This window comes from Galeopterus variegatus, unplaced genomic scaffold (assembly GCF_000696425.1).
Source record: "Galeopterus variegatus unplaced genomic scaffold, G_variegatus-3.0.2 Scaffold4110, whole genome shotgun sequence".
NCBI classification, from domain to species: domain Eukaryota; kingdom Metazoa; phylum Chordata; class Mammalia; order Dermoptera; family Cynocephalidae; genus Galeopterus; species Galeopterus variegatus.
The window spans coordinates 54,128-73,138 of NW_007730221.1; the positions used below are offsets into that span (position 1 = coordinate 54,128).

The 19,011-nt window shown below is 39.6% G+C and overlaps 1 protein-coding gene across 1 annotated transcript in view; it reads right to left on the reverse strand.

Annotated features, from left to right (window-relative positions):
* Window positions 1–506: 506 nt before the first annotated feature.
* Window positions 507–19,011, reverse strand: part of LYRM4 (LYR motif containing 4) — a gene marked incomplete at both ends in the record, with an annotated part of 63,356 nt that continues 44,851 nt past the window's right edge. The window contains one exon of the mRNA XM_008586769.1: window positions 507–568. Within this exon, the coding sequence (XP_008584991.1) occupies window positions 507–568 (62 nt within the window). The remainder of the gene's footprint in view (window positions 569–19,011) is intronic.

Below are 19,011 nucleotides of genomic sequence, written 5' to 3' on the forward strand. Positions count from 1 at the left end.
GCACAGCCTGGGCCCACACGATACAGGACTGAAGTGTGGCCTCCATTTACATCTAGCATCCTTTACTGAGTGTGCTACATTTAATATGCTTAAATGCCAACTATTAATCCAAATGAATACATGCGCAAAGCTGATCTATCTAGAGTTTCTTTTTTATTTTTTGAAACTGAGATGTAATATATACATAGTAAAGAACACATATCATTAGTGAACCAAACTATCTTTTTAATGGCTAAAAGCAAGTAATTCCCTGCTCTTGTAACTTCCAAAAGAGAAAAGTAAGTAAATAAATTCAGTTTTAGCATTAGAAACAATCACTTCAAGAAAAGAAGGAAAACCTAAACAAGTTTAATCTCTGAAATTATTTTTGGTAAAGTTCAAAGAAGTTGAAGTCAGAAAATAACACTTTTTTTTTTTGGTAAAGACTGTGTCCATTTCTGTTGCTTATAACAGAACACCTGCAACTGGGTAATTTATAAGGAAACAAAATTTATTTCTTACAGTTTGGAGGCTGGGAAGTCCAAGGTCCAGGGAACACATCCGGTGAGGGCCCTGTTCTCAGTGGAGGCTATAGAAACACAGGGTGACACGAGGCGAGACGATGGCTGAGTAGGAGAGACTGACCTTCTCAGTTGCTCTCCTTTTAAAGCCATCAGAACCACACCCATGACAACCCACTAAACCATCAACCCATTACTCCATGAATGGATCAGTCCTTGGGATCCAATCACCTCTTAAAGGCCCCACCTTCCACAACCACATTGGTAGTTAAGTTCTAACATGAGCTTGTGGGGACATTCAAACCACAGCAAAGATCATGTGCAAAATGAGGGTTGATTTTATGTATTTCAGTGAAATAGCAGGGACTGAAAAATCAATACTACATACCTCAAAGCAAACTGCATGAATGTACATTAGTACAGCCATTAGGAAAAACAGTATGAATGTTTCTCAAAAAATTAAAAATAGAACTACCATATGACGCAGCAATCCCACTACTGGGTATTTATCCAAAGGAACTGAAATCAGTATGTCGAAGAGATATCTGCACACACGTTTACTGCAACTCTATTCACAATAGCCAAAATGTGGAATCAACCTGAGTGTCCATCAACAGATGAATGGATAAAGGAAATGTGGTATGCACCCACAATGAAACAGTATTCAGCCATAAAAAAGAATGAAGTCCTGTCATTTGCGGCAACATGGATGAACTGAAGGACATTATGTTAAGTGAAATAAGCCAGGCACAGACAGGCAAATACCACATAATCTCACTTACTTGCAGAATTTAAAAAAGCTGATCTCATAGAAGTACAGAGTAGAATAGTGGTTACCACAGACTGAGGAGGTGTGGGACGAGGGGTGATGAGGAGAGGTTGGTCAGTGGATACAAAACTAGATAGAAAGAAGGACAGAAAGAAGTTCTGGTGTTTTATTTCATAGTAGGGTGACTACAATTAACAATGCTGAACTGTATATTTCAAAATAACTGGAGGGGAAGATTCTGAATGTTCTCGCCACAAAGAAATGATAAATGTTTGAGGTGATGGATAAGGTAAATACTCTGATTTGATCATTATTCAATGTGTGTGTATATATATATATGTGTATGTGTGTGTATATATATATCGAAACAGACTGTATCACATAAACATGTACAACCATTATGTGTCAATTAAAAATAAAATACAACTTAAAAAAAAGTGTGTACTTTTCACTCACACAAAAAAAGTGGTCTAAAAAGTGAACTTCAGAGACCATGTGGTCTCTCTCTGCCTCTAAACAGTCATTTCTTTTTTTTGGCAGCTGGCCCAAAGAACCGTTTTTTAACCACCATAAAGACAGCTAGTCAGTCACCTACTCTAGAACTGATGCTGCAACAGACATTCTTATTTCTGCCCAGCCAAGTCTATGCAAACTTCCTGCCGGAGTCACCTTCTCACTGTTTTACTTTTCATGAATCTGCCTGTCTAAATGCTGCCTAATAAACACCTGTATTTCTCTATCTTGCACTATAGGTGTCTCTTGACAGTGCTTGTGTGATTTCCTTGAAAACCTGCAGGCACCGAAACATGCCCAGTTAGGACAATCTAACACACATGAGGACTCGTCCTGGGCAGACTGTCTACATGGGCATGATGCTTCTGAAAGCAGGACTGTGAGGGAATTTTCCCCCTTCCTCATAACACATGCACAAACACACTTTCCAACACTCATTCAAAAATCCCAAAACAAGAGATCAATGAAGAATTTTATGAGATCTGCTGGCAACCCTATGAATCTCCAGGAGCCTGGTTAATGAGTTACAGCTTACTGAGGCAACACTTCACTTAAGTGAGGGGTTGGCTGAAATTTAGAACAACTACTTCCTTTCATCCCTCATCTTTCTTTGGAATGCTGAGTGACACATAAAATAAAAACACTTACTGCTATCATCCAGGCAATGTGGCCAAACAGAGGAGCAGACAGGTTATAGAGGGGATGAAATGAGAGCCTGGGACTGGTTGGAGAATCAGGTGATTTTTGGCAATAGAAAAGGAGCCTGTATCAGCGAGTTCATCGTTTACTTTATAGTCCAAAGAGGAAAATGGCTTTCCTCAACAGCACTGCGAGCCTGCGGCAAAGCTATGAGGAGAAGCTGGGGAGTGGAGCCTAGTCTCTCTGCAGTGCAGTCGAGGCTTATATGCTCCCACTGCTGCCTCATTGGTGGGCTGGCCCCTACGACACCCTCTGCTCAGCTGACAGGCAGGGGTCTCCCAGGCTTCCCATCGTAGGGTGTAGCTCTGACCCAGTCTAAGGGGAAGTCTAAGATATAGAGGAGGATAAAGAGAAAAAATTGTCAAAGTGATTAAAAGGTGGTATTTCAAATGAAAATTTCTTTTTCAAAGTTGTCTTAGGTGGGCCGGCCCGTGGCTCACTTGGGAGAGTGCGGTGCTGATAACACCAAGGCCACGGGTTCGGATCCCACATAGGGATGGCCGGTTCACTCACTGGCTAAGCGTGGTGCTGACAACACCAAGCCAAGGGTTGCGATCCCCTTACTCGTCATCTTTTTAAAAAGAAAAAAGAAAAGTTGTCTTAGGAGAGGCAACTGCCTCTGCCCCAAGACTGCTTCATTGTCACGGCTACGTTGGCTTTTTCTTTATTGTGGTAAAATAGATATAACATAAAAATTACCATTTAAACTCCATTTTAGAAGAACTTATTCATGTATTTTTTAAAACTTGTGATTAATTATATGTAACATTTACTGCTTAAACTATTATTAAGTGCACAGTTCAGTGGCATTAAATACATTCATAATGTTGTGCAGCCGTCACCACCAAGAACATCTCAAGAACTTTTTCATCTTCCCAAACTGAAACTCTGTATTCATTAAACAATAACTCACCATTCTTTCCTACTCACAGCCCCTGGCACCCCCTGGCACCCACCGGCACCCACTGTTCTACTTTCTATCTCTGTAATTTGACTGCTCTAGGTACCTCATCTAATTTGAATAGAGCCATGTTTGTCCTTTTGTGTCTGGCTTATTTCACTGAGCATAATGTCCTCAAGGTTCATCCATGTTGTAGCATGTATCAGAATTTCCTTCCTTTTTAAGGCTAAATAAGACCCCATTGTATGTGTACAATACATTTTGTTTTTCCATTAATCCACCAATGAACGCTTGGGTTGCTTCCACCTCTTGGCTATTGCTAAAAATGCTGTTGTTTACAGAGGTGTACAAATATCTATTCAAGGCCCTGCTTTCAATTCTTTTGTGTATATACCCAGAAGTAGAATTGCTGAATCATATGAGAATTCTATGTTCTATCTTTTGAGGATCAGCCTTACTACATTGGGTTTTATAATATTTTGGCACATCACACTTACAATACACTTTAGGCTGTAAGTCTGCTTACCAGTAATTTCTTACTATGCTTAATCATAGGAGATGTGCCTATGGCAGATGGAATCTTATTATGCCAGCCACACAGGCTAATCAATTTCCTTTTCTTCTAGCCACACACCACCGTTTCTTAGGTAGAAACAAACGAGCTAAGTCTCGACACAGAACCACAAATTATCACTCAGCTAAATCAGTAGATGTGTTTACTGGGCTAACCTGAGAATGCCAGCATCTCACAGAGCTGGTTACCAATGAGATATGAAGACCTGACAATCCTAGAGGCCTTTATAGAACCTATGGATTCTTCTGAAGTTTATACCACCTGCCATTTCATTCACAGTAGCCCTTCTCCAGGGATACCAAGTATGGTGGTGCAGGTGTACACTGTGGCAGTCCTGACCCTCTTTCAAAACGTGTAGCTGTAATCCAGTCATTTCTTTTCTGTGCTGACTTCAGTAGCTAGCTCAGTTTTTCTGTACACTCATTCATTCCTCTGCTTGAATTTTTAGGCTTTTCAGCATCTATGCTAATTATTTTCCAAACACACTGACTTCCACACAAGACCTGGCATCCTCAAATCTAATGATTCTCATTAGATTTAATGCTCTCATTGCGTCACCTACCCTTCGGTGTGTTGCAGCTTGGATCTCACTACCATTTAGAACATATCCAAGCCCCAGATGACTCAATCTCCCATCCTTCTGCTTTTCTCAATCTGTCATCCCTGGGCTTGCTCTTGTTCATTGGTGCCTACCTATCTCCCAGCCCACCAGTCCCTTCCATCCTCCCAGCCACTCTACCAGCTTGTGCCTGCTGACCTGCTACTGGAGCGATGCTCCCATGGGTACCCATACTTCTACTGCTGCATTCTCCTTGCCAGTCCTAGCCTGGGGAGGATGGCACCAACCCCTCTCTCCCCATCTGCTCCCATACGTTGCAAAACAGGACTGACTGGTCCTGCTACTAAAGTATGTCATTTCACTCTAACTTTGCTACCTCTGCTGTGCAGCTGTCCTTGTACCCATTCTTTTTTTTTTTTTCTGACTGGTAAGGGGATCACAACCCTTGGCTTGGTGTCGCCCGCACAGCACTCAGCCAGTGAGCGCACCGGCCATCCCTATATAGGATCCGAACCCGCGGCCTCGGCGCTACCAGCACCGCACTCTCCCGATTGAGCCACGGGGCCGGCCCCTTGTACCCATTCTTAGTGGAGTGCCCCGCCCCTCACTCTCCCCACATCCACTACTACAAACCCTTTCTGCTTTTCTCTGCTCAAGCGGCACATCTCAATCCTGCAACCCAGACTTTATGCACAGAGTTTTGCCACTTAATTTTTTGAAAGGATTGGGAACACTTAAGATGAATTTTCATGCCAAGAAAAACAAAAGTATAAAATAAATTACTGATATATTTGATTAGATAATTACAATTTTTTAAAAAGTTTTTTTACAGCCAATAACACAAACCAGGCTGAAAAGTGAATGACAAAGTAGGAAAAAGAAAATGTGAGTTTCTTCAACTTTTTATCTTCCTCAGAATTGTCCTACATGTCCTTTTATCTATTCTCTTCTCCTTCCCTCCTCTGACAGCCTTTGAGGCTCATTTAGGAGACCCTGCTTTCCCCTGGTTGCTCTAGGACCACAATCCATTAATTGTTTTCTACTCTTCCTGTGTCTTCAGTGATTTCTTTTGCACTGGCTCCTTCCTCTTAGTTAACACACACATTATAAATTCTTCATATCCTTAAAAAAAATCAAAACTAAAATGAAACAAAGACCCCACAGGGACCCATCCACACATTCCCTAGATTCTCACACTGTTGCTCTGTCCTCCACGCTCTCCCTACCACGTTGCCCTTCCACATTTGGAGCCTCTGCCTCCTGGCCACTCCCTGGCTCAAGTCCTCTGCAGCGAGGAGATTCTGCTCTCTCCTACCGAAGCTGCTCTGGGAATGACAACGAGCCTCCCTGCCACCTCCTCCCAGACCTCTTCTTGCTGAGCTCTCTGAAAGTAACAGCAAGGCCAAACATCACACCTTGCAACTCTCGTCTTCCTACTGCTCTCCCGGGCCTCTTCCCTCTCAGCTCACTCCCTCCAGGCAACACAGCCCAGTTTCACCTCTTATCACGTGACTCCCTAACTTAGGACTCCTGCCTTGATGGCCTCTGAGCTCTAGGTCCGCATCTTCAACTACCTGCTGGATGTACCCAGGAGATGCAAGGCTGGCATCTCAGACTCAGTCTGTCTCCAGTGGGACTTTTCCCTCCTCCCAGGGAACTTCTGTGTTCCCTATTGCTGTTAATAGCATTCCCACTGAACCAAGCAACAAAAACACACACACGCACACAAAGTCACACTGATGTCAAGAGTGCGGTTTGCCAATAATGAGGCAGCACAGGCTGGTGACCAGCGCCCTGCCCAGGAATCAGGTGGTATCTTCTCCAGGTCCTGTCACTGTAGGTATTCATTTTGTTATTAAACTAAGACAGGTATTAATTAAAGTGACATTTCTGAAACCCTATGATGTTGTGTAGAAATAATAAAGACTTGAATTAAATGAATGGTGTCAATATTTTAGAATAGGTTTAAGTGTAAGTGTAATTGGTTTTGTAATGGCTATTTTTGTGGTGTTTTAGCTAGTCTTTAAGGTGTTTGAAGAGTTTAAAAGAAACAGCTATATTAGATTAGTAACTTCTTTTTAAATTGGTAAAGGAAATATAATTTAGCTTTTAATCAATGCTTAAATGTTTTACAATGATCCATTTTAAAGTTTCATTTGGTAGATAAGTAAGATTAATAAATTGATCATTAAACTGAGAATAAATCTACCCATGGTCATAAACCCTTTAGATATTAAAAGCCAATCAATACTTTAGATGTACATCATGCATATATCTCTATGTGCATGGTTTAACTAGGGGAGCCCAGGTGCTCAGAACCGTGAGCCTGAACAAGTGTATTTTTTTTTTTAAATTAACCATTTTATTTATTTATTTATTTATTTATTTTGTCCTTTTTTTTTTTTTTTTGAGACCGGCCGCACCACGCTCAGCCAGTGAGGGCTGTGAGCGCACTGGTCATCCCTATATAGGATCCGAACCCACGGCGGGAGCGCTACTGCGCTCCCAGCACCGCACTCTCCCGAGTGCGCCACGGGCTCGGCCCCAGAACAAGTGTATTTTTAAAAGGTGATTCTGACATATGACCGGTTTAAGAACCATAGTTCAGATTCACCTTTTAATCAGTATGGTAGAATACAGTAACTAGTGTGGCTGTGTATAACACTTAAGTTACCAGTGAAGTCTCATTCTGCTTGACATTAATGGACTTTCTATATTCTTTAGCTGAAATGCCTCAATTTTCAAGAAGGTTATATAGCCTGACAGTGGGGAATATTTCATGTTATAGATAGATTTTTAATGTAAAAAATTTATATACATTATTTTTATAATCTAGCAATTGCCGCATAAAGTTGTAGAAATTATAATAAATTGTAATAAAAGCATAAATCTTAGATTTTAAGTGCAGGTAGCTCGCATACTTACATTATTACAAAAGGCTTTTCTTCTCCTTTGACCCCATATGGAGAAACCTAAGGAGATTAGCCAACAGACAATGTGCACTTATTTAGAAACGCTGGCTATATCAGTCCATTTCTATTGCTTATAACAAAATACTTGGAACTGGGTGATTTATAAGAAAACAAAATTTATTGCTTACAGTTTCTGAGGCTGGGAAGTCCAAAGTCCATCTGGTGGTGGCGACAGTGACCCAGGGGTCTCACACTGCAAGATGGTGGAAGCAGAGAGAGCAGAGAGAAAGACAGACTCTCCTCTTCTTTTAAAGCCCTCCGGACCACGCCCCTGACCACCATTCTTAATCCATGCAATTCACTATTGCGTGGTCTTACAATCCAATCACCTCTTCAAGTCTCCACCTTTCAATTACCATAATAGGATTTCCCACCCTCGTAACAGTCACAGAGGGGCTAAGTTTCTAACACATAAAACTCAGGGGACACAATTCAAGCTTCAGGGAGTTTTGGGGGGGGACATAATTCAATCCACTACACTGGCTAATCCAGAGTTTAAGGGAAAATGGTTTCAGGAAAGAAAGAGAACATAAAATGTGCTACATTATAATTTCCACCCTTTCCTATGCTGTATAAATGAAAGGTTCCCTGTGTGTTCTATCCATGCACAGCATTTTCCATCTGCTGTTGGGGAAATAATCTTAAATAGTTAAATGTGCTATTCTGCAGCTTTGAGTAGTGTGCATTGTTCTTTTTTAACTCCAGTCAGTGAAAACAGGTTATACATAAGCAACACATTATGTGGTAATTGCTATTATTATTATATCAGTAACTATCGTACAGTGAAGTAAAGGTTTCCTAACAAAAGGGATCAATGTGCACCGATGCCATAATTCTAAGCAATACCAGTTGGTAAAAGTTTCTGGCGAAGGAGCTTACTGCTGAGTAATCCTGCTATGCCTATGCAATCTCCCATTTTGAATTTCACACTATACCTCACTGCTCTCTCCTCCTACACCCTACTGCTCCCTTTTTAGATCCACAAAATCTAGTGTGAATCAATGGCACAGGAGTGCTTATTTCTCACCTTTTGGCTGTGTGACCAGAAATAAACAAAAAGGGTAAAAAAGCGTGTGACAGCTAAGTAAGAAAGTCTGGATCTTACTTAAAGCTCTGCTTGAGTTGTTAAAAACAATAAGAGCCACTACTGACCAACATTGTGACTATATTAATAAATGTACTACATAGTTGAAAAGAGAGTAATCTCAAATGGTCTCATTATAAAAAGTGATAAATAAGCGAAGCAATGGATATGGTAACTAGCTTCCTTAACCAATTTCACAACGTATACAAATCATGTTGTATACTATATATATAATCTTTGTCTGTCAATTAAAAAAAAAAGAATAAGAAACAAAAGTCACATTTTTTTTCTGTGTATCAGAGCTTATGCAAGGGACTATGGGGTAATCTAGTCCATTTTCTTATCTTCAGACTGGCTTGCATTGAAGACAAATGATTTTTCATATATAGACTTAAAGATAATAACACTGAGATGTCCACATTGTAGGTGCTGTGTTATTTATTAATGAATAAATAAGCCCCAACAATTTAAAGCAGGATACGAATGGTGAGTGGCTTGGAATTTTACAATAAGGCAGTTCAAAATTATAAGTGGACAGTCTCCCCTCATTTGTTAAAAGAACTATCCCTTTAAATGAAAAAAACTTCTAGCTTTCTTTTTCCCTGTTAGAAGTCAATAGATATTAAACAATCTGGTGTTCAAATGGCACCTACAGAAACTGGCACATATCTGTAAGGTTTGGTTTTGCTCTAAACAAAAAGGGCTTGCTTATATTTTATAAAGAACAACCTTATTAACATTTTAATAAACTAATTTGAGCCATCAGGTGTTTAGTAATGGATCTTGTTCTCCAAAGAAAATAAACCCACAGGGCTGGCTGGTTAGAGTACAGTGTTATAACACCAAGGTCAAGTGCTTGCTTCCCTGTACTGGCCAGCCACCAAAAAACAAAAAGGGGGTAAAAAAAAAAAAAGAAGAAAAGACACAGGATGCAAGAAGCTCTTGAGTTCATGCTTTTGTTTTAAGGATAAAGAGACCTTTTGCTCATAGACCCTGCATCCATCTATAACTCACTCACCAGCAAACTCTCACTGAGCACCTGCCAGGATCGGGCACTGTTCTAAGTTCTGGTGCTAAAGAAACAGTCATTGGTCTCAAGGCAGTTACAGAGGGTGGTAAATGAATAGACAATCTATGCAGACACTAGTACAGAAAAACAGGGAGTTGTGGAAGGACAACAGAACAAATCCTCACGTTGCCCCACACCTTTGATGGAACCTTCAATGGCCTGTCCCTCGAGCAAGCCCAAGCATGGGTCTTGTCACCTGTGCCCCTGCCTTCACCTGGCTAGCTCCTACTGGCCCCTGAGCCTGTGCTTCTGGAAGTCCCTCCTCCCCACCCCGTGTGTTCCCTGGGACCTGTACTTACTTACTTGCTTCATTATGACCACCTCCTGCCTAGTTCCTTGAGGGCCAAGTCTGTGTCTCATCACCACTGAATTCCTAAAACCTGGGTGAAAGCCTGGCCCAGAGACAAGGATAAATATTGGTTCCATAGATGAATGAGTGAGGGAAGCTATGTCTATTGGTGACTAAATAACGACTGAGTGCCTGCCCTGTGCTCAGGGCTAAGGAGAGACAGAAAGCTGGTTGAGTTGAGGGGAAAGTGCAGGTGGCTAAACTGGTTGGAAAGGAGATTTTCCCAGGAGAACATAGCCTGTCTTCCTGATAGAGCAGAAGCTCATAGAGACATACCAACAAATATTGGGAAGGGATGGGTGTTGGATTCAAAAGCTTTAAGTTGAAATGAAGAGAGAATACACACACACACACCCCTACTTCATCAGAGGTGAGCTATATAGAGTGCAGAGCACAACACCTGACACAGAGTGGGCACTCACTATGGTAAAATCTAGTCTAATACAAAATATAATACCATCTAGTCTCTGCCCACAGGAACCCCACAGCCTAGTAGGAGAGACAGACCCACATGGAGGCTGAGACAGTAAGTGGCTTCCTAAGGGTCACATGGCTGGTAAATGGTGGAGCAGAGATCCTGACCCAGGCTTGTCTAGTTTCAACATCCGTGCTCTGAGCCACCACACTCAGGTGAGATGTCGCGACTGAAGACAGAACTGAGTTGTCCTCGCAGGGGTCAGACGTGTGGTGGTGGTCGATGTGATCACAGGGAAAGGAGGGGCCAATGATGGAACCTAGGGGCATGCCTATATTTTAGAGGGACAGAGGAGGAGGGCCAGCATAGGAGACTGGGATGGAACTGGCAGTAAGGATCGGGCATGAGGAGTGGCTGAGGGGAGCTCTAGGCGTGGTTGGTCAGAATGGTCAGATGCTGCTGAGATGCTGAAGTGGACGAGGGCACACACTTTGTTTTTGGCAGTCAGGCCCCTGGGTACCTGTGCAGGAGCTGGTGCAGTATAGCAGTGGGGGTACTGCTCGGATGCCCACAGGCTGAGGTGGGAAAGGTGAGGAATGGAGCCTGGGAGTGCAGATGGCCCTGCTGTAAGAGGTGACAGAGAAAAAAATGGGGTGGGAGCTTGATGTGAAAGCAAAGAAGTCAAAGGGTTCCTTCTGGATCTGGGACACTGAAATGTAGAGAAGGAAAAGGTGAGGTTTAGGAGAGAGGATAACCAGATAACAAAGAAACAGGATTAGCAACAATACAGAGGAAAATGTGGTAACTGAGAGCAAAGAAAAATGAGTAACCTTGGTAAAATGATGGATGCTCACTTTTGAAGAAAAATTCAGGGAATTGAGGGTTTTTTGGCTGGTGTTCTGGTAAGTTTGACCAAGACAAAAATGTGTACTTATTTAATAAATGGTACTAAGATGAAAAGTTAACATTTTGGAGAAAGTTAAGCTGAACCTCTACCTCCATTCTTACACCAAAATAAATTCTAAAAGCACTAGAAGAAAATACAAAAGAATTTTTATAATCCTGGAGTGGGACTTTAGCATGACACAAAATTCAAAGGCGATGAAAACATAACTACATAGAAATCAAAATCTTCTTTAATCCCAATCTTTCTCAACCTATTCCAAAAAATTGAAGCGGAGCGTATTCTCCTAATTACATTCTATAAGGCCAGCATCACCCTGATACCAAAATCTGACAAAGTTACAACAAAAAAAGAAAACAATAGGCCAACATCCCTGATGAATTTAGATACAAAAATTCTCATGAAGTACTAGAAAACAGAATCCAACAGCACACCAAAAATATTGTACACCATGATCAAGTGGGATTCATCCCAGTGATGCAAGGATGGTTCAACATATACAAATCAATAAATGTGAAACATCACATCAACAAAATGAAGGACAAAAACCACATGATCATCCCAATAGATGCAGAAAAAGCTTTTGATATATCCTCTCACGATAAAAACTCTCAACAAACAAGGTATAAAAAGAAAATATCTCAACACAGTAAAAGCCATGTATGACAAACACATAGCTAATCATCCTGAACAGGGAAAAATTGAAATCTTTTCCTCTAAGAACAGAACAAGACAAGGACGTCCACTCTCATGAGTCCTATTTAATATAGTACTGGAAGTTCTAGCCAGGGCAATTATGCAAGAGAAAGGAGTAAAGGGCATCCCAAATGGAAAACAAGAAGTCAAATTGTTCCTGTTTGCAGATGATGTGATCTTATATATGGAAAAACCTAAAGACTTCACTGAAAAACTCTTAGAACTGGTAAACAAATTCAGTAAATTTGTAGGATACAAAATCAGTATACAAAAATCAGTAGTGTTTCTATACACCAGTCATGAACTAGCAGAAAAATAAATCATGAAAGCTATCCCATTTACAATAGCCACCAAACAACAACAACAGCAACAAAAACAAACAAAAACCTAGGAATAAATTTAACCAAGGAGGTGAAAGATCTTTACAATGAAAACTATAAAACACTAACAAAAAAAATTGAAGAGGGCACAAAAACATGGAAAGACATTCTATGCTCATGGATTGGTAGAATAATAATATTGTGAAAATGCCAATACCACCCAAGCAATCTGCAGATTTGACACAATCCCCATAAAAATACCAATGACATTCTTCACAGAAATGGAAAAACATAGGACTATGGAAGGCCTTGAACAGCCAAAGCAATCCTGAGCAAAAAACACAACAGAGGCATTACAATGTCTGACTTCAAAATATACTACAAAACAGCATGGTACTGGCATAAAAATTGACACATGGACCAATGGAACAGAACAGAGAACCCAGAAATAAATCCACATACTTAAAGCCAACTGATCTTTGACAAAGGTACCTAAAACATACATTGAGGAAAGGACAGCTTCAACAAATGGTGCTGGGAAAACTGGATATTCACTGGCAGAAGATTGACACTAGACTTCTATCTCTCACCATACACAAAAATAGACTCAAAATGGTTTAAAGACTTAAATGTAAGACCTGAAGCTATAAAACTCTAGAAGAAAACACAGGAGAAACACTCCAAGATGTAGGACTGGGCAAAGATTTTATGAATAAATAAGACCTCAAAAGCACAGGCAAGAAAACCAAGAATTAGCTAATGGGATTTTATCAAACTAAAAAGCTTCTGCACAGCAAAGTAAACAACAGAGTGAAGAGACAACCTGTGGAATGGGAGAAAGTATTTGCAAACTACACATCTGATAAGGGACTAATATCCAGATTATACAAGGAACTCAAATGACTCAATAATAAAAAAAACCAATACCCAATTAAAAAATGGGTAAGGTAGCTGAATAGACATTTCTCAAAAGAAGACATACAAATAGCCAAAAGGTGTATAAAAAAATTCTCAACATTACTAATCATAAGGAAAATGCCAATTAAAACCACACTGAGATATCACCTTACTCCAGTGAGACTGGCTTTTATCAAAAAGACAGAAAATAATAAATTGTGGTGATAGAGTTTGGATGTGTTGTCCACGCCAAAACTCATGTGGAAATCTGATCCCCAATATGGCAGTGCTGGAAGCTGTTTGAGTCATGGGGGCGGATCCCTCATGAATGGATTAATGCTTTCCCTGGGGGAGGAGGAGTAGTGAGTTCTTGCTCTGTTAGTTCCTGTGAGAGCTCGTTGCTTAAAAGACCCTGGCATCTCTCTCTCTCTCTTGCTTCCTCTCGCCATGTGATCTGCTTGTACCTGCCAGCTGCTGCCACTTTCCACCATGAGTAGAAGCAGCCTGAGGTCTGTGCCAGATGCAGCTGTCCCAGAATCATAAGCCAAATAAACCTCTGTTCTTTATAAATTACCCAGTCTCAGGTATTTCTGTTACGGCAACACAAACAGACTAAGACAGCTGGTAAGGATGTGGACAGAGGGGAACCTGTATATGTTGTTGGTGGGATTGTAACTTAGTATAGACATTATGGTAAACAGTATGAATGTTTCCCAAACAAGTATAGATAGTATTACCACATGACACAGTAATCCTACTACTGGGTATATACCCAAAGGAATGTAAATCATCACATAAAAGGGATACTGCACTCCCAAGTTTATCACAGTTCTATCCAAAATAGCCAAGATATAGAACCAATGTAAATGTCCATTGATGGATGACTGGATAAAGAAAATGTGGTATGTATAAACAGTGGAATATTACTTAGCCATAAAAAAGAATGGAACTCAGCCATTTGTAGTAGAATGGATGAACTTAGAGAAAATTATGTTAAGTGAAATAAGCCAGGCACAGAAAGAGAAATAGCACGTTTTCACTTATATGTGGGAGCTAAAACAAAAGCAAAAACAAAAAAACCAAAAAAGAAATAAATAATAGTGAGAGGCTGGTTAATGGATACAAAATTGTAGCTAGATATAAAAAATAAGTTCTATTGGTATACAGTCCACCCAGGAATCTATAATTAACAATGATTTACTGCCTGTTATCAAATGACTAGAAGAGAGAAGGGATCACAAGTTCACATCGCAAAGAAATAATTAAATTTCGCAGTGATGAATATGCTAATTACCCTGATTAGATCATCATACATTGTATCCTTGTATTGAAATATAACTCTGTACCCCATAAATATGTACAGTCCATGTTTCAATAAAAAGTTAACTAAAAAGTAAAATTAAAATCTTCTATGAAAAATGGACAAGGGCTGGCCCGGTGGCGCACTGGATAAGTGCGCCGCTTGGGAAGCGTGGCGGCGCTCCCGCCCGAGGGTTCGGATCCCACATACAGACCAGTTCCCGCTCACTGGCTGAGCGAGGCGCGGGAGCAGCACCGAGGGTTGCGATCCCGTTGCCGGTCCCCGGTCCGGTACGGGGGCAACACTGAGGGTTGCGATCCGTGGCCGGACACGGAAAAAGACAAAAGACAAAAAAAAAAAAAAAAAAAAAAAAAAAAATGGAAAAGGCCAAAAAATTAAAGACAAATGGGGAAAATATATTTGTGACAAACATCACGAGAAACAATAAAAAGAAACAACAAAATAGTGAATGCATGATACGGTAAAGAAACATACACAGCTAACGGACATAAAATATCCTTAACAGGACCCGTAACTAAAGAGATACTATCTTTCACATACTGGATTGATAAAGGTGAAAACATATGATCTTCTCAAGGCTGAAGAATGAGGGGGAAGACAGGGTGGCCGGGATGGTAAAATGCTCAGTCTACATTTTAAACCCACAGCCTGTGACTCCAGCTCTCCTACCTCTAGGCCTTTCTCCTTCACAAAAGCTGAAATCCGTGTAAACGTCTTTCATTAAGGGACTGATTAGATCAATTACAGCATATCCATACTGTGGAATACTATTTGACCATTAAAAAGAAAGACAGGTTTACATATTCTGATATGAAATAATGTACAAAATACTAGCATATTGTGTTAGAGGGGAAAAAAAGAAGCTGTAAAAGAATATGTATAGTGCAATCTCATCTGTGTTAAAAAAAAAAAGTAAACACACACATATATACTATCTCTAAATGCACAGGAAATTTCTGGAAGGCTACATAGGAATCTCAATGTGTGAAGTGAGAAAGGAGAAAGAGATGAGAAGAATTTTCTTTTTGTCTTTGCTTTTTTTGTTTAAACTTTTTATCTTGAGGATTCATTATTTTGCTAAAAAAACTGTAAGAAAATAAATACATTTCAGAAAGATCAAATTATCCAAGATGCAAATCAAAAGAAGATTAAAGAGGGGGATTATTGGTTGTGTTTTTGTTCCTCTTATTTTTAACAAATCATACCGATGATCATAATAATCATATCGGGTTCTGGTTAACACCGCGGGCTCTCAGTCTGAGCAGTCTGAATGCGAATCCTGGCACCCTTGTTTAAACCTCTCTAAACTTCAGTTTCCTCATCTCACATCACTGGTTGGACGATTAAATGAGACAATGCACGTAAATAATCTGGCATAGAACTTGGTACACAGTAAGTGCTCAATAAATGTGACCTATTACATTATTAATAAAACCCCTTCATTTTGCTGATTTCTAGCACCGTATTTTATATAATTATTTGCCTCTTGCTACAGCAGTATTTTCAGATTATAAAACACTATTATCCTATCTCAATGTCACAATATCCCCATTTTTACTGTTTTGGAGAAATTATGTGGTTAGCCTAATGTCACAGCTCTAGGATTTGAAAGCAGATCTTGTGACTTCATGAGTTTCTCCCTCTCCAGCACAGCTGTCTGAAGACCACCAAGCTCACTAGCCCCTGTATGTTGACACATATTTAGGTTGACTGTAAAATCTCAGGCCTTGGGGACCCTGATGCTCTGCATTTACTGCATAGGGTCCCTGGACAGGGCAAAACAAAGAGCTACTTACAATTCAATTCCCTTGATGATAATAACTTTCTTTTAAAATTTAAAAAATTTATATACAATGTTAGCAATGATAGCATAGCACAAAGAGTTCAAAAAGCAAAAAAGAAAAAACATACAAACGTGGCTAAAGCACCTGCCTGAACAAATGAACACATGCTTCATATAGTCTATGAATTTAATCACTGTTACCCCCAAATCTAGGCATTTTCATTGGAGTACTACTGTGTTCAATAAATCTTTATATAACAAAAGTCGACCTGACCCAAAGAATTTTTTCCTGGTCTAGAAAAGTAGACTGATATTGGCATCTCCACCTAATAGATAGAGCAAAGAGAATTTATGTAATTTTCCCAAGGTCCTTCAGTGATTTAATGACAGAACCAGATTTGAGTTCACAGTCTTGTGCTTTCTAATTTGCCTCAGATACTACGCAAAGGGATTATCTCTTCCTTGCTTTAATTTTTTCAAAGGATTTTCCTGGAATCAGTTCTGAGTTTATTTTGGAATAATAAAGTATTACATTAAGCGCACAGAGTAGATAGTACTGGAGTCTCAGTAAATTCCTTAATAGACTCAAAGCAATTGATTTCCTTGAGGCTTTTTTTAAAAAAAAAAAAACCAATTTGGCTGAAACTGAGAATGCTCAACATTTTTTCAAATAGTTGTGGCTCCTAAATGCTCTTCTTATAAATAGATGTATTTTAGCATAATGCATCTCTGCTTAGGAAAAATCCATTGAGAAGAAAATTCATTTGGTATTCTTTAGTAGCACTATATCCGTTCTGAACTATCTTAATGAGAAATCAACTGAATATGATGGTTTTACCAGGCTGTGAAACTGAGAAATTAATTAAATATTTATTTAATTAAAATCACTCTCTGAAATATACACATGTGAACACACACACGCATGCACACATGCATGATAACTTGACCACGTCTCGTGTGACTCAAAACATTTAATTCTAGAACACCATTATTTTAAACAGAAAATCTTCTTCTGACATCCTTAGAAGCATTTTGGGTCACAGACCCTTTCCTGGGACATATTGTGATTGGAAACCTCTGTGCCATGTGTCAGCTGCCCAGGAAGGAGTACTTAGAGAGAAAGAAGCAGACAGTATAAGTCAAAATGACTATGCCTTAATGGAGATGTGGAAGGACAGCTATTGATTTAAGTGACTTCAAAATCACAATCTTTTCCTTGGTAAGGGCTGCTGAGAATTAACTGGCAATATGCTCCATCACCAGCTGAAAGACAGATAAAAAATGTCTGGGTTCCGATTCCTGCTGTGGGGGATGTTCCTGTGTTAAAGTCCCAAGCATAACAATCGGTGGTCTTTTATCATGATATTCTATAAGATCTTAAATAGAAAGGATATATCAGTGCTTTGGACTGGACAGTCTAAGGTTCTAAAATTGGTTTTCCCAATTATACACAAATTAAATTAGATGTAACTCTGATAGGAGGAAATTCAAACCCACAGTGCTGTTTTAAAAACTGCCATAACCCTATAAGTAGTAGTGCTTTGGTTATGGAGCACAAACATGTGAGTTATTGATTATAACAGGCGGAGTATTCACTGTGTACTGCGGATTACAAGAGAAGCTGCAAGAACCAATTATGAATATAAAATATTCCAATTCCACTCTTCAGAGATGAAACGCTGACAGATGCTGATCATAAATATTTCTTATCAACACACAATGGAAAAGTTCCTAACAATCTCACAACTACTTATTAGGATCAAATCTTGTGTCTGGGACTGTAGAATGGTGTGATCCAAGTGGACCTGAGAGAGCTTCTCAGAGAATGTGATCTTGGGTAATTTTCAAATTTCAATCTTGCAAACTAAAATTTGTCAAACCCCCAAATGTGTTATGGAAAACTTTGTTTCTATGTACATGTATCTATTTCTAGGGAAAGAGTAATGAGCTTTTATCAGATATAAGGCACTGTATTAAAAACTTGCCTCATATACCTTAAGAACATACTGTATATGTTATTTGACCCATTCTTTTTAATGATAGGAATTTGTCCTAAGAAAACAATCAGGGATGCACATGAAGATCTTTAGGGCGACACTGTCTGTAATAGAAAAATAATTTAGAAATCAAGTAAATATGCATCATTTGGGGAACAGAATGAAATAATCATGGTAAGCTATAAAATGAAATACTTGAAGCCATTAAAAAAAATGAGTCAAAAGAGAACTTTGTCACGTAAGAATGTTCACCATACATTAGGTGAAAAAGAGGTTATATATCCAGTATGCAGGTTATGATCCCAAAGGGGCTTGAAAGGGAAACCCAGGTCTCTATTTCTGTTCATGTCAATTGTCCAAGCAGGCTTAATGATTGTCATATAGGCAGTTCGGGGAAGTGATCTGAAGTCTTAATGCAGACTCATCCCACACCTCTGAGTGGAAATAATGGAGCCATGTGCCATTCTGGGAAGAATAAAGACGCAAGAGAAAATCTCAGAATGGGTTATGAGGGAGAATTTTCTTGGGCTAGGATCATGAGCTTGTTAAACTGGGAATAGAATCAAGACAGATTACTGACTGGCCGGTTAGCACAGTTGGTTAGAGTGTGGTGCTAATAAAACCAAGGTCCAGGGTTTGATTCCTGTGCTGGCCAGCTGCAAAAAAAAAAAAAAAAAAAAAAAAAAAAA